Source organism: Hemiscyllium ocellatum, chromosome 8 (assembly GCF_020745735.1).
Source record: "Hemiscyllium ocellatum isolate sHemOce1 chromosome 8, sHemOce1.pat.X.cur, whole genome shotgun sequence".
Lineage (NCBI taxonomy): Eukaryota > Metazoa > Chordata > Chondrichthyes > Orectolobiformes > Hemiscylliidae > Hemiscyllium > Hemiscyllium ocellatum.
Genome location: NC_083408.1, coordinates 72314335 through 72329508, shown reverse-complemented (window position 1 = coordinate 72329508; position 15174 = coordinate 72314335). Strand labels below are relative to the sequence as shown.

Below are 15174 nucleotides of genomic sequence, written 5' to 3'. Positions count from 1 at the left end.
AATTCTAGTGATTCCAGAAAAATCATCAATATTTCTACAATCTCTTCAGCTATATCCTTTAGAACTATAGGTTGTAGTGCATCTGGTCTGGTGATCTATCCACCTTCAGACCTTTCAGTTTTCTCAGTACCTTCTCCTTACTGATGGTCACTACACTTACTCTCTTGAAGTTCTTGTGTACTTCTGGTGCCTTCCACTATGAAAATTGATGCAAAATTCAATTCTTCTGCCATTTCTTTGTTCCTCATTACTAATCCTCCAGCCTCATTTTCCATTGGTCTGAAGGTCTCTCTTCCATGCACCTTTTAAAAATTCTACCAATCGTCTTTCATATCATGAGCTACCTTACCCTCATATTTCATCTTTTGCCCCCTCATACAGATATACACCCAGGTCTCTCCGATTCAACAAACCAATTAGAGTCATACCCTTTATTTTCTATTGTCGCTCTGTTCTTTGTACCAAATATGTTTAACCTCAATCCTCTGCATTGAGCTTCATCTGCCACTTCACAAACTTATCAATGTCAATTTGAAATTCATTGCATTATACAATCTTTTCAAGCTTTGCAATGCCTACAGAATGAAACTGCCCCCTCTGCTCCAAGATCTTTATTTCCTAATTAGGAAAAGTAAGGTTCAGTACTGACCTTTGGGAAATCTATCACAGAACCTTCTCCCAGCCCAAGAAATAGATACAAATTTCTATTCAGAGATATTGTGACACCTCTGGAGCAGGTGGAACTTTAACCCAGGCGTTTCTCGCTCAGAAGTAGGGACACTACGATTGCACCATAAAAGCCCAAGAAATATCCATAAACAATTACTTTGTTTCTTATAACTCAGGATACCTTTATACCCACATTGCTACTGACCTTTGAAATTCACGAGACCTATTTCTCCTCATGAGTCTATTGTCTAACATTGCAGACATCTTTTGGAAGTCGTGTACACCACATCTACACTTGCTATTACCTCTTCAAAAATGTTCAGCTTGTTAAACATGACTATCCCTTCAGAAATCTATGATTCCTCACCTTAATTGACCTTAATTTGTCTCATTGCTATTAATTTTATCCTGAATTTTTCCTACTGGATATTTTTTCACTAGTAAGTTTAAAGTGATTGATCTGTAACTGCTCAGCTTATCTTTACAAGTTTTTTTTGAAGCCATTGACATTCTCCCTTATCAAGGTCTATGGCATCATCTCTCAAATTATGACCAATGTTTTTTCAATTTTCACTTTCACTTCCTTCAGTATCTTGGATGCAACTCATTTGGTTCTGGTGCCTTGTCAACTTCAAATCTCAGCAATATATACAATACCTTGTTAATTTTAAAGCCTTCCTTCTGTCACTGTGGCCTGGGTAACATCTGTATTCATCTTCACCATGGAAGCAAAGTACTAAGGAACCTTGATGATCTGAACGAGATGGGCGAGCACTAATTCATTTGGAAAATTGATTATTTGGTTAACTGATTTCTTCTGGGGCTCGGAGTTTTCTGTGAAGTCTGTGCCCCGTTCAGGAGACTAGGTAGAAGCACACCGCGTGCGAGCCCTGCATCCCTGCCCACCCCCAACCCCATCCGCTCCCAACCCATCCCCTCCCAAACCTGGCCCAGCCCAGTCCACTCCCACCCCACCCAGTGTGGTTCTCAATTGTATTTTCTACCTAACACATCATAAGTGCATGGTTTTTATTTTATTTTAATTTCCACCTTCCTGCTCATCTAGGGAGTTCTGAATTTGTTTGCTCTATCTTTCCCCAGAGAGGAAATATAACTTGACAATGCCCAAACCATTTTTTCTTTGCAGGTAGCCCATTGTTCAACTGCAAAATCTCTTGCCAACCAGTGATTTCAATCTACCTGATCTAGCTCTGCCCTTGCCCCATTGAAATTGATTCCCCTTAGTTAACAGTTTTGGGTGACTATTTTGCAAAATACCACCAATCTATCTGTAGGAATGACCCCACCTTCCAAATGCTTGCCTTATCAATTAACCACCTTACTTTCATGCAATCACTTTCTTCAAGGTCTCCTGCAGCATTCCAACAAAGCTTAACACAAAAGAGGAACAGCATACCATTTTCTGCTTAGACACTTTATAGCCACTAAGACTCAATATTGAGCTCCACAACCTCAGGATACGACATCGATACTTCATTACTCATATCTGCTGTGCTCCCCTCGCAGTCCCCCTCCAGTGTCTGGTTTGTGCCATGTTGGCTTCACTTTCAGCAGAACTGATCACTTTTGTAGCTAATTCATCCATTTCACGTGTCTATTACTCCATCACTACCATTATTACTGCTTTTGTCTTTTACTCTGTGAAAGTTCATCACTCGCTCCTCCTCCCTCTGTCACTATCATAAAAATCAATTTTACAACTCCCTTCAGTTATGAGTCGTCATACTGGACTTAAAACATTAACTCCACTTCTATTTCCTCAGATGTTGACAAATTTCTCCAGCACTGTCTTTATTTCAGATTTCCAGCATCCACAGTATTTTCCTTTTATTTAACCTTTTGACCTGTACTGATTAATCACAGTTCAGTATATCATTCATTATATTACAGGTCTACAATGAAGGATAGAATACAAATCACAAGTGGTGAATCCCAAGTCAGTAGCAGATGAACCAACTTCCCAATGACAGCAAATATTTTTCTAGCTTGAAATTTTATTATGCTTTCAAGTGAATATAATGCAAGAAGGTTATAAATGGTCAATGGTAAAATGAAGCCTGATTAAATGATGAAGAAATTTGCACTGCAACTTTTGGCACTTAGAAACATGAAATAGCACAACACCTTCTGGAAAGTTTCTGAGACCTATGAGTAAAGGAAAAAACGCACTACCCCTCAGTCACAAAGACAAAAAAAGCACTCATTTTCAATAAATCTTCAAATTAAATGGTTAAAAAATTTATAATTTTTCAAGACAGCTTTTCAGTGCAATTAGGGGTTAGCTGGTATTAAGAGACCTATCCATTATCCTTTTATAAATTCTTGAATGGTCAAGCCCAGACCTTTCTCACATGGTTAATGATAAAGTAACTCAATAGTAGATAAATTAGTACTTCAAAGCTACACTCCTCTGGGTTTAGGGTGAAGGGGAAAAATTTTAAAAGGGACCTAGGGCAAATTTTTCATGGAGACGGTGGTGTGTGTATGGAATGAGCTGCCAGAGGAAGTGGTGGACACTGGTATAATTACAGAATTTAAAAGGCATCTGGATGGGAAGTACAGTAGCGCCTCGACTTACGGACTTAATCCGTTCCGGGACCCGGTTCACGAAACGAAAAGTTCGCGAACTGAATCAATTTTTCCCATTGTTTGGATAGCATAAGAATGCTTGGAGGCTGTTCACAGAGCATGTGCCAAAGACGAACTGAATGAAGATCACACAAGGCCAGAGAGCTTTTGCGTTCAACAAGCGCGTAGCAAAGCAGAACAATGAAACCACATGGTCGCACACGGGCTTTTTGTGTTTGTACCTTGAATTTCATACTTACGTTGAAGCAAAATTTTACGTACAATCCTGTTCGTAAACCGATTTGTATGTGAACGGGGTTGCTCGTATATCGAGGAGCTACTGTATAGGTATATGAATAGGAAAGGTTTGGAGGGATAAGAGCCAAGTGCTGGCAAATGGGACTAATCTAGTCAGCATGGATGAGTTGGACTGTGCTGTAAATCTCTATGACTCTATGACCCAATTTCCACAAAGTAATTTTAAGGTCAGAGGGGGTTTTTTTGTCCAATTAACTAATAATGTTTGGTGCATCAATAATTTCACCTTTACTTTTAGCCACTCAATCAAACCACTATGGTGTCTAGCAGATCTGCAAAAAAAAATGTTTGGGCTAAGCATCTGTGATTGAGAAATTTGCACAAGAATGGATGTTTAATGCCACAAATGAATTAGGATTAATAGGGACTACAGTTTGGTATCATTGCTACTCGCCAAAAACTACATTTTTTCTGAAAACCAAAAATAAAATCAAGTTTGCAATAGCAGATAAACAAAAAAAAAGAGCCAGATCCCTGACAAGCAACCTACAACCTCTCCGGACTCAACCAAGCTAAGAACGTTTTACCAATAAAACCTCTATAAACACAAATTACAATGGTTATGAGTAAAATCTTTAGTTGATGATAGTAGTTCTCAATTGATTATATTATCAAAAGAAGTTGTAAACTTCTCACTTAGTTGCATAGGTCTGGTAATCAAGTGTAATGGGTGCAGAATGGAGATGTATAATTGGTACTTCCAGCAGAGACTCAATTACACCAGATATTACACAATGGTTGATTGGACTATCCTCAACTCCACTTTCCTGCCTTTTCCCCCATAACCCTCAACTTCTTTATTGTATTAAAAAAAACTCAGAGGAAAACAACCTCTATCTATCCTGTCAAGCAGCAGACAGGATTCGCAACACTCAAGAACCATTAAAAATAACTTTAAATAAATCAACCCAAAATCTGAAAAAAAAAGTCAATGCATCCCAACTCTCAAATGTTAGCAAGACTGTTCACAAAGCAAACTGCAGAAAGCATGGCAGAAGTAATGACGTAAAAACAAATTGAACAAAATCTTCAGCATTTAGGGTGAATAGGGACATTCATCAGCTGTCCTAACTTGCCATGAAACTATTTTAAAAACTTTTAAGCATTAACTTGAGATAACTGCATATCAAACTTTAGCAAAACAAAACTACATCCTCCTTAAGTTAATAAACTTGATAGGTGAGTATCTCTGAAGCAGCTTTGATAAACAATGGTGAGAAAGGATAGTTCCTATGTAAATGTAGAAGTTTGCCTATAAAAGGATAAAGCATTTTATTTGATACCTGCTTCAGATTAAAGTCATGCTTTGCTAAATTTAAAACTTACCTGGTTCCAATTTGATAATTTTAACTGCAGCCAATTCTCCAGTCTGTAGATTTCTTGCCTGTAATGAAAACAAGAGAATACTTTCAAGTAAAACAGAGCCAAATAGTATTACTCATGAGTTTAAGAAAAGAATATTCCGTATAATGCGCTAAAAACATTCTACATTCCAAACTGTTTTACTTTTAGATGGCCAACCTAGAAGCTAAATGCATAGACATACAATTACAATAATGCGCAGAAACCTTTTGGCTCTGCATTAATACTAAACGAAGGTTCCAGAGAGAGATGCCAACATTCCACACAGAAAAAAAAATTAACAATTGCCATCTGGTTGCTCAAGCAGATGCAAAAGATTGTATATTGATATTTGAAGGACAGCAAGGAAAAGGTGTGTGGTTGGTTAGATCAGCATTTGACATTCAACATTATAATTAGCACAGGCCCTCAAAAAGCAAAATTGCATTGAATTGGAGTGACCTTGTGACATGAGCTTTTAATTGGTTGGAAAGTAGAAATCAGAAAGTAAATATAAAACAGACATGCATTTCTACTTCTTCAGGCATCTTCAATTTGTGCTCCAACCAAAGAAAGATTAGTGCTGGGTCCACTACTTTTCATTATTTACTTAAATGATTTGGATGTGAGCATAAGAGGTACAGTTAGTAAGTTTGCAGATTACACCAAAATTGAAGGCGTAGTGTACAGTGAAGGAGGTTATCTCAGATTACAACGGGATCTTGACCAGATGGGCCAATGGGCTGAGAAGTGGCAGATGGAGTTTAATTCAGATAAATGTGAGGTGCTGCAAGGGTGGCACGGTGGTACAGTGGTTAGCACTGCTGCCTCACAGCGCCACAGACCCGGGTTCAATTCCTGACTCAGGTGACTGACTGCGTGGAGTTTGTACGTTCTCCCCTTGTCTGCTTGGGTTCCTCCGGTTTCCTCCCACAGTCCAAAGATGTGCAGGTCAGGTGAATCGGCCATGCTAAATTGCCCGTAGTGTGAGGTAAAGGGGTATATGTATAAAGGGGAATAGGTGGGTTGCGCTTCGGCGGCTCGGTGTGGACTTGTTGGGCCAAAGGGCCCGTTTCCACACAAAGTAATCTAATTTTGGGAAAGCAAATCTTAGCAGGTCTTATACACTTAATGGTAAGGTCGTAGGGAATGTTGCTGAACAAAGAGACCTTGGAGTGCAGGTTGATACGAGAGTGAAGACGACATTTGTATGCTTTCCTTTATTGGTCAGAGTATTGAGTACAGGAGTTGGGAGATCATGTTGCAGCTGTACAGGAAAGATATAAAAGAGACCTCACGGCACATTTTCACACAGAGGGTGACGTGTATGGAATGAGCTGCCAGAGGAAGTGCTGGAGGCGAGTACAATTGCAACATTTAAAAAGGCATCTGGATGGGTATACGAATAGGAAAGGTTTGAAGGGATATGGGCCAGGTGGAACTAGATTGGGTTGGGATATCTGGTTTGCATGGATGAGTCGGACCAAAGAGTCTGTTTCGTGCTGTACATCTCTACAACTCTATAAATACTTTAAGGGAATACCAAATCCTTTTTCTATATCACATGCTCAAAAACAGAATCGGGTTTTGGTGTTGATTGAGGGATTAAAAATTAGCCAGAATACTGGAGATAACTCCCCACACTTGGCTAACAAAAAGTCATGGAACCTTAAACTTCCTTTTCCAAAATCATTAACAAAATTTTATCAAGTACATGGTGCAGTTTTTAAACTTAAGTGCTTGGAAAAGTGTGACAGAATTTAAACTTTTCTCAGCGTTCCATTCTGGTCAATCTCAATAGACTTGATATTCACCATTTACATTGTCAGGCAAAGAGCTGAAGGGATCCTTCACACAGTTTTCATCCCCTCTGTACTGTACCTAAATGGTTTTAGTCAGAGCCTTTTCCCCATTGTGCCTCTGCGACAGCTACCCCAAGCTTTCTTACATGTTTTAGTATCATGAATATGCCTGCCTGCAACACCTGGTTACAGACAACTCTGAACTGAAAGGAAGATCAGCTGGTTTCAGGGAGACCAAAGAGCAGCTTTTACAGAGTGCTGGTTTCTCTTGAGCTTCCCTGGCGAGATTGCGATACCCTAAGATACAGGAGCAGAGTCATTCCATCATTTGATTATGGCTAATAGGTTTCTCAACCCCATTCTCTCGTCTTCTTCCCCCCCCCCCTCCCCCCCGTAACCCTTGATTCCCTTATTAAGGCCATGTGTAACAGTGGTATTCAGTATGAACTTCAACCACTGATTCATTCACCAAATTTTCTCTGCAAATCACATTCCCCAAGATGATAAACAAATAACCCACAATCTATTGTAAATTATTTCAGGTACTCTGAAGTATGATTGTCTCTCAGCACCTCTTCCATCAGATTTCAGGATAATGCCTTCAAGAGAATTAAATAATGAATACTTGCCAATAATTCAGATGCTTCTGAAGATTTCTGAAAGTGGACATACAATGACTTTTCAATTATTCACTTCCCATTTCAAATCAGATTAGAATGTAAGCAAGTGGCTGTTTCAGTGCAGTGACAGTATATCAACCAGGAGTAAGTAGAAGTGTAACCCTGATACAATATGGAGAATTTTGACTGTTGTTAAAAATAAAACTTAATTCATCATGTGCTTCTACTCATTATATTCAACATTCCTTTGATACACAATACACTCATGAAACACACTTGACTCCCCAAAGCTTCATCTATCAAAGAACTACGAGTATAACCTCTCTTTTCTGCATGACTACTTTCCATAGTTTGACACAGAACAACCAAAGGTAAAAGCACAGAAACCTAATTAATTCCTCACATGGCCAGGCATCCAAATTGAATTGGGTCTCAAATATTATTTATATAGATTTCTGATGCTTCAATTCAGCCAAAAGTACGTGCACACAGTCAAACAGAACAGACAGTTCTGTATTTGTTACCACAAAAGGTTTCTAAATGATATGGAAGTAATGAAGAACAATACGCTCTTCTGTATTTGAGATTAGATTGGTTTCGTACAGTATGGAAACAGGCCCTTCGGCCCACCAAGTCCACACCGACCCTCCGAAGAGCAACCCACCCAGACCCATTCCCCGACATTTACCCCTAACTAGTGCACCTAACACTATGGCCAATTCACCTAACCTGCACATCCTTTGGACTGTGGGAGGAAAGCAGAGCACCCGGAGGAAACCCACACAGACACGGGGAGGATGTGCAAACTCCACACAGGCAGTCACCCGAGGCTGGAATCTAACCTGGGACCCTGTTGCTGTGAGGCAGCAGTGCTAACCACTGAGCCACCATGCTGTCCTACCAGAGCAGTTTTATGCATATCTTTAAGATCTCTCAAACCTTTGGATTCACTGGCTTTTTGTCATAAAAACTTACTTATAAACTAATAAAATATTAAGAAATAATGGCAGCACCAAATAATTGCTTGGAACCACATTCTACCTACTTAATTTCCTCAAAGTACAGCAAACTTTGTTTTAACCGCCACTCTCGATAAATCAACAAGATTTGTATACCTAAAGTTTACTGCATTATCACGATCTCTGCAATGTCCAAGTAGTCAGCTGAAGGTGACAGTGAGAAGGCTCTCTGCCAGTAAATTTTATTTAAGGCAAAGTTGTGTTATGATTTATGCCATAATAAAATCTAACAATGATATGTAAACCCCCTACATTACGATTCTATCACTTAGTGTGTGTTTTTAACATTGACATCTTGAACAACTGGAATATTGGTCAACTGACACACTCCTGGTCCCGTTGATGCCAAGTAGTAAAACCTTTGCTGTATTCCCAAATGAACTTGAGCTGACAGGCCATGTTTTGATTCTTGCCATTACGTAGTTTCTCAAACCTCTTTCCTTCTTATGCTTTAAGTTTTCTCTTCATAGGACATGATATCTTTCATCTTCATCAAGTTTATTGATTCTGCTGCAATTCAGTTCCCCACAGATTAAGCACCATCAGTGCACTTAATTTTAGTTCTTGAAATGAACTTTCCATCATCTTGCAGCTTCTCTCTCTTTTAGTTGGAGCCACTAGAAAATAATTGTCTCCACATCACTAACTTCCAACTCACTCATTCTCTTATGTTCCCATTAATATACCACTGCTACTGGTCACCTACTAAATACTAATGGTCCCAACTCCAAATCACTTAGCATCTCCCTTTTATACAGCTTCTATCTTTCGTTCCTTCAAGGGAATGAAGCTGCTATTCAGCAAGCTTGTGCCCAGCTCTGGAATGATCATACAGCTATTAGCACACCATGCGCACACATTTTTCTATTACTCTAGCATCATCCTCAAAAGCAAGAGAGCACTTTTTTTGTCAAGTGCAGGGAACTGTAAAACTTTAATTAGTTGGTTTATGCCAAGTTTCTAGCAAACTGGCTTCTAGTATTCCAAGTTAGTTATTGTAGTTAATAGTTCTAACTTGTCTTTTTGTTACTCTTTCAGGCTATGAGGATCTTATAGGGAAAAGGCACTAAAACTATATGATTTCTGAAATCAAAAACATATTTCCACAAAGCTATTTTAATAGACTAAAGTTGATAAATTGCATTTTACCATTACATTCAAATCATTATTTTGCCCAATCAGAATTTGAGAGGTATTGAGAAGGAGAGATTCATCCAAACATGTTAATCCTCATCTAAACTCTTCCAAGCAAAGCTCAAATCAGAGTGCAATCTTCTGAGTAGAGATAATAATCTTGAAGTACTGTAGTCAAAGTTCTCATGTCAAACGCAGACCAAATACAAATGGAGACAATGATGCAAAAGCTCTTATGCGGCAGCAGCAACTCAAAGGGCGGGAGCTTGCACCAGGGGCCTGCCAGGAGCAGTGAGTCACTCATTTGTGCTTTTAAATTTGAAAGCAGACAGCAGAGGTTTCTGGGAAGGAAGGGACTTCTTTGTGACAAGAAGACGAGCAGAGATGGCAGTGCAGGGAGAACAATGTTCCTCCTGCACGATATTGGAGGGGAGTGACGTTATTCCTGCCCCATCCAACTACGTCTGCAGGGAGTGCACCCAACTCTCACTCCACCAAGACAGTTTTAGGGAACTGGAGCGGGAGCTGGATGAACTTCAGACCATTCAAGAGGCAGAGGCTGTGATAGATAAGAGTTACAGGAAAGTAATTACTCCTAGGCACGAAGAAAGCTGGGTGACTATTCGAAGTGGGGGGATAAAAAAAGTCAGTGGAGATTTCCCCTGAAAAACATGTATACCTTTTTGGATACTGTTGAGGGGGATGACTTACCAGGGGTTTGCAGTGGGGCCCAGGTGTCTGGCACAGAGCCTGTCCCTGTTGCACAGAAGGGAAGGAGGGAAAGGAGGAGAGTGTTCGTCAATGGGGATTCAATAGTTAGAGGCTCAGATAGAAAGTTTATTGGGAGCGAAGGAGACTCATGGTTAGTGTGTTGCCTCCCAGGTGCCAGGGTCCGTGATGTCTCAGATTGTATCTTTGGGGTCCGAAGGGAGAGGGAGACTAGCCTCAAGTCGTTGTCCATGTAGGTACCAAAGACATAGGTAGAAAGAGGGATAAGGATATAAGGCAGGATTTCAGGGAGCTAGGGTGGAAGCTGAGAGCTAGAACAAACAGACTTGTTATCCCTGGTGTGTTACACATGCCATGTGATAGCGAGGCAATGAATAGAGAGAGATATCAGCTGAACATGTGGCTGCAAGGTTGGTGCGGGGGGAGGGGTCTCAGGTTCTTGGATAATTGGGGCTCGTTCTGGGAAAGGTGGGACCTGTACAAACAGGACAGTCTTCACTTGAACCAGAGGGGTTCTAATATCCTGGGTGGGAAATTTGCTGGTGCTATTCAGGTGGATTTAAAATAGCTCAGCAAGGGGGTGGGAACCGGAGGTGCAGTTGCAGTGCACAGGAGGATGAGAGTAGGAAGGACAGGGACGGGATTTCAGAGTCACAGGAATGTGATGGCAGACGGCGAAGTGGTTTGAAGTGTGTTTACTTCAACGCCAGAAGTATCCAAAATAAGGTAAGTGAGCTTGCAGCATGGATAGGTACCTGGGACTTGCATGTTGTGGCCATTTCGGAGACATGGATAAAGCAGGGTGAGGAATGGATGTTGCAGGTTCCAGGATTTAGATCTTTCATTAAGAACAGGCAAGACTGTAAAAGAGGGGAAGGCATAGCCTTGTTAATCAAGGATACTATAACGGTGGCAGAGAGAACTTTTGATGAGGACTCGTCTATTGAGGTAGTGTGGGCGGAGGTTAGAAACAGGAGCGGAGAAGTCATTCTGCTTGGAGTTTTTTTTTTATTGGCCTCCACAGAGTTCCAGGGAGGTGGAAGAGAGGATTAGCAAACTTATTCTGGGGAGGAGTGAAAGGAACAGGATGGTCATTATGGGAGACTAACTTTTCCAAACATTGACTGGAAATGCTATAACTCCAGTACAGAATCAGTTTTCATCCAATGTGTACAGAAAGGTTTCCTGACACAGTATGTCGAAGGGCTAACAAGAGGGGAGGCCACACTGGATCTGGCACTTGGTAATGTACCAGGCCAGGATTTAGTTGTAGGTGAGCACTTTGGAGAGACTGACCATAATTTAGTTATGTTTAGTTTTGCGATGGAAAGGGATAGGTACAATGCACAGGTCAAGAGTTATCGATGGGGCAAGGGCAATTATAATGCGATTAGACAAGAATTAGGATGCAAAGTATGAGGTAGCAAAATGCAGGGGATGCAGACAATCTAAATGTGGAACTGGTTAAGGAACAGACATGGAGTCCTTTGATAGGTATGTCCCTGTAAGGCAGGGAGGAAGTGATAAGGTAAGGGAACTGTGGTTTACATCAGAAATTGCATCTCTTGTTACAAAGAAGGAGGAGGCTTAGGTGTTGATGAGGCAAGATGGTTCAGATGAGGCAATCGAGTTACAGATCAGCTAGGAAGGATTTAAAAAGAGAGAGTTAAGAGCAAAGAGAGGATACGAGCAGTCTTTAGCAAATAGAATAAAGGAGAACCCTAAAGCTTTCTCTAGGTATGAGAGGAATAATAGGATGTCTAGGGTAGGAATAGGGCCAGTCAAAGATAGAAGTGGGAAATTGATTGTGGACCCTGTGGAGATCAGAAAGGTGCTAAACGAATATCTCTCAATCAGTTTTCACTCAGGAAAATGAAAATATTGTTGAGAAGAAGAATAGGGTACGAGATATTAGACTAGAAAGGACCGAGGTTAGTTACGAACAGGTGTTATCAACTCTAGAAGGAGTGAGGGGAGGGGATTTATCCGAGGAGTCTCTGGGAAGCTAGGGAGGAGATAACAGAGCTTTTCGCTTTGATATTTGAGTTGTCATTGTCTACAGGTTTAGTACCAAGGGACTGGAGGATTGCAAATGTTGTGCCTTGCTCAAGAAGAGCAGTAGAGATGGCCCAGATAATTATAGATCAGTGAGCCTTAATTCTGTTGTAGGAAAGGTTTTGGCAAGGATGATGAGATTTATAATCATCTAGCAAGCAACAATTTGATTTCAGATAGTCAACATGGTTTCGTCAAGGGCAGGTAGTGTCTCACAAACCTCACAGATTTTGAGAAGATGGATGATTTTGGGTTGGCGTAGGGGGATAAGCTAAGAATAGTTCACAAATTGGCGTAATATCGAGGGCCGAAGGGCCTGTTCTGCGCTGTATTGTTCGATGTTCTAAGTGTCCTTGGGGTCCTTTCCTCCTTATGACCTCCAAGTCAGCAGTAATGTCTTACCATACAAACTGAACAATTGAGCAAAATATAGATTTTTGAAAATTCCCAGACTAATCACATTTTACAGGTGCTAAAGAATTAAAGGTATCAGAACAATGCCACTTTTAAATTGCCATTTTTAAATTACATAATTGCACTAGTTACTTTGTGGTAACAGGTTCTTGTGTCATTCTGGCTTATCGCAGCAATGTCAATTACTTGTGTAGCAAATTGCCACTCCCAGATTTAAACATGTAAGCAGAGACACTTGAATATAAAAATAAATTGGACTATCATAGGTGCTATCATTTAGCTGAAATGAGATAGTAACAAGTTTCCCAATGTGGCATAAATGAACACTTGAGACTTTTCAAAGACGAGGAGAGACGACCTGGGAAGCAAACTCTCTCACAGACAAAACCAAAAACAGACTACCCAACCATTCATTTAATTTACAAATTGAGAAATTGAAAATGGTAAGATAATCTACAACCTGTATTTTTAAACTTTTCAGTCCATTTGATATTAATAACTGTTCAGTTTTTAGTGGTCAATGCAAATATATATACTTTTGAACATCTTACTGCAGTGAAGCAAGGCACTTAAGAGTTGAAATTCAAATATTTACAGGCACACTGGTATATAATGCCAATAAAACAAATGACAAAAATAGTTCATTTACAATTGAAATTGTTTTATGATAAATTAAGCCAAACAAATTTGCAGTCAAGAAATATAAAGTTTCAAATTGAACCCCACAACTCATTAACTTAGTGAAATTACCAACAGCATAAATAGCTTCTCAAAAATAACAAAGGCATGTAAAATAAATGGAAAGTTAATCTGATGAATACATATAATTTTACTGCTAGAATTCCAAAATTCTCAGGTGAATATTTGGACACTAGCTGGACAATGTTCACAAGTTACAAAGTCAGCCTTCCACTGCTTCAATAAAAACAAAGTTTAAAGTGATGTGCAAAAGCAGTAAGGGATATGTGAAAAATCTTCTTCACAAAGCAAGTAGTTAGGGTAGAGAATGCTCTGCCTGTAAATGTGGGCATTAGGTTCAATTGTGGCATTCAAGAGAGCATTGGAGGATTATTTGAATAGGAAGTGTGCAAGGGATGGGGAAAAAGCAGAAGATTAGCAGCAGATGATTGTGCTCATCTGAAGAGCATGCACAGGGAGATAAGTAATTCTGCATAATAACAACTCTCTGAAAACCAGAACTGTCGGGAGTGTGAAGAAACACCCAAATATAAAACATTTGAAGTATCTAATAATACTGATGATGGATGAGTTAACTTACAAATGTACAAATTGACCATCCCTAATTGCCGTGGAGAAAGTGAGGTCTGCAGATGCTGGAGATCAGAGCTGAAAATGTGTTGCTGGAAAAGCGCAGCAGGTCAGGCAGCATCCAAGGAACAGGGAATTCGACGTTTCAGGCATAAGCCCTTCATCAGGAATTTTCCCTAATTGCCAGAGAGCAATTACCCACAGTTATGTAGCCAGACCAGATAGGAATGGCAGTTTCTTTCCCTTAAGGACAACAGTGAAGCAGATAGAGTTTTCCAACAATCGACAACAGCTTCACAGTCATCATTAATTCCAGAACATTTTATTTGTTAAATTAAAATTCCACAAATGCCATAGCAGGATTCGAACTCGAATCCCCAGAACCATTATCTGGGACCTCTGAATAATAATAAGAAGAAGAATAATACAGCTCCACCATCACCTCCTACTTTAACACGTTTCAACTTAATACTGTTGTTACCCTACATGTAATAAAATTAGAAAATAGAAGGAGGACGTCTAGATTGACTGAAACAGTTTTAAAAATGACTCAAACTGACAGCAATTTCACTTTTCCTAATCACTGGATGATGGATACAAGCCCAGACAAACTTCAGCATGCAGTCCAGGTCAATTCCCTTTGACACTATGTACCCTTACCTGAAACAGTGTTGTATTGCACGTAGCTGCTTAACATAGGGAAGTAAAATGTATCACACTAAAATCAAGAGTGATCTGGCTCTTGTGCAACACCAGGAGATATGCAATCTGCTAAACTGTTAGCTAGATTCAGGCACACATTGCAAAAAAAAAGTTGTCGATATTTTGGGCAATTTTCCTTCTCCTCGGATGCTGCCCTGACGTGCTATGCCTCGACTCTAATCTCCAGCATCTGCAGTGTTCACTTTTGCCCATTGGAGAAGTTAAGCATATTCCAAACAAATTGATGTTTTTTTCAGTATTGCTATATATAAAAAAAGATATTTTGGTCAAGCTTTTCAACAGACACTCATCAAGTTGATTCCCAGGAATATCAATAAAGGAAATAAGCCATACTTAAACTATGACTAACTGAGAATGTGTATAGGGTAAAAACAAGCAGGGAAATTAGGTTCCGAGTTTTGTGAAACAAGAGGTTCAGCTGAACATGACTCAGGTCAAATGAGAACTTATAGTTAACAATGGGGTGCTGCAGGCAAGGATAATGGGTAAACA

General features: G+C 39.9%; 1 protein-coding gene across 1 annotated transcript in view; it reads right to left on the bottom strand.

The window, feature by feature from the left end:
• map4k5 (mitogen-activated protein kinase kinase kinase kinase 5) overlaps positions 1-15174 on the bottom strand; it is a 184635-nt gene that overhangs the window by 147440 nt on the left and 22021 nt on the right. The window contains exon 2 of the mRNA XM_060829188.1: positions 4903-4960. Coding sequence (XP_060685171.1) covers positions 4903-4960 — 58 coding nt within the window. The remainder of the gene's footprint in view (positions 1-4902; positions 4961-15174) is intronic.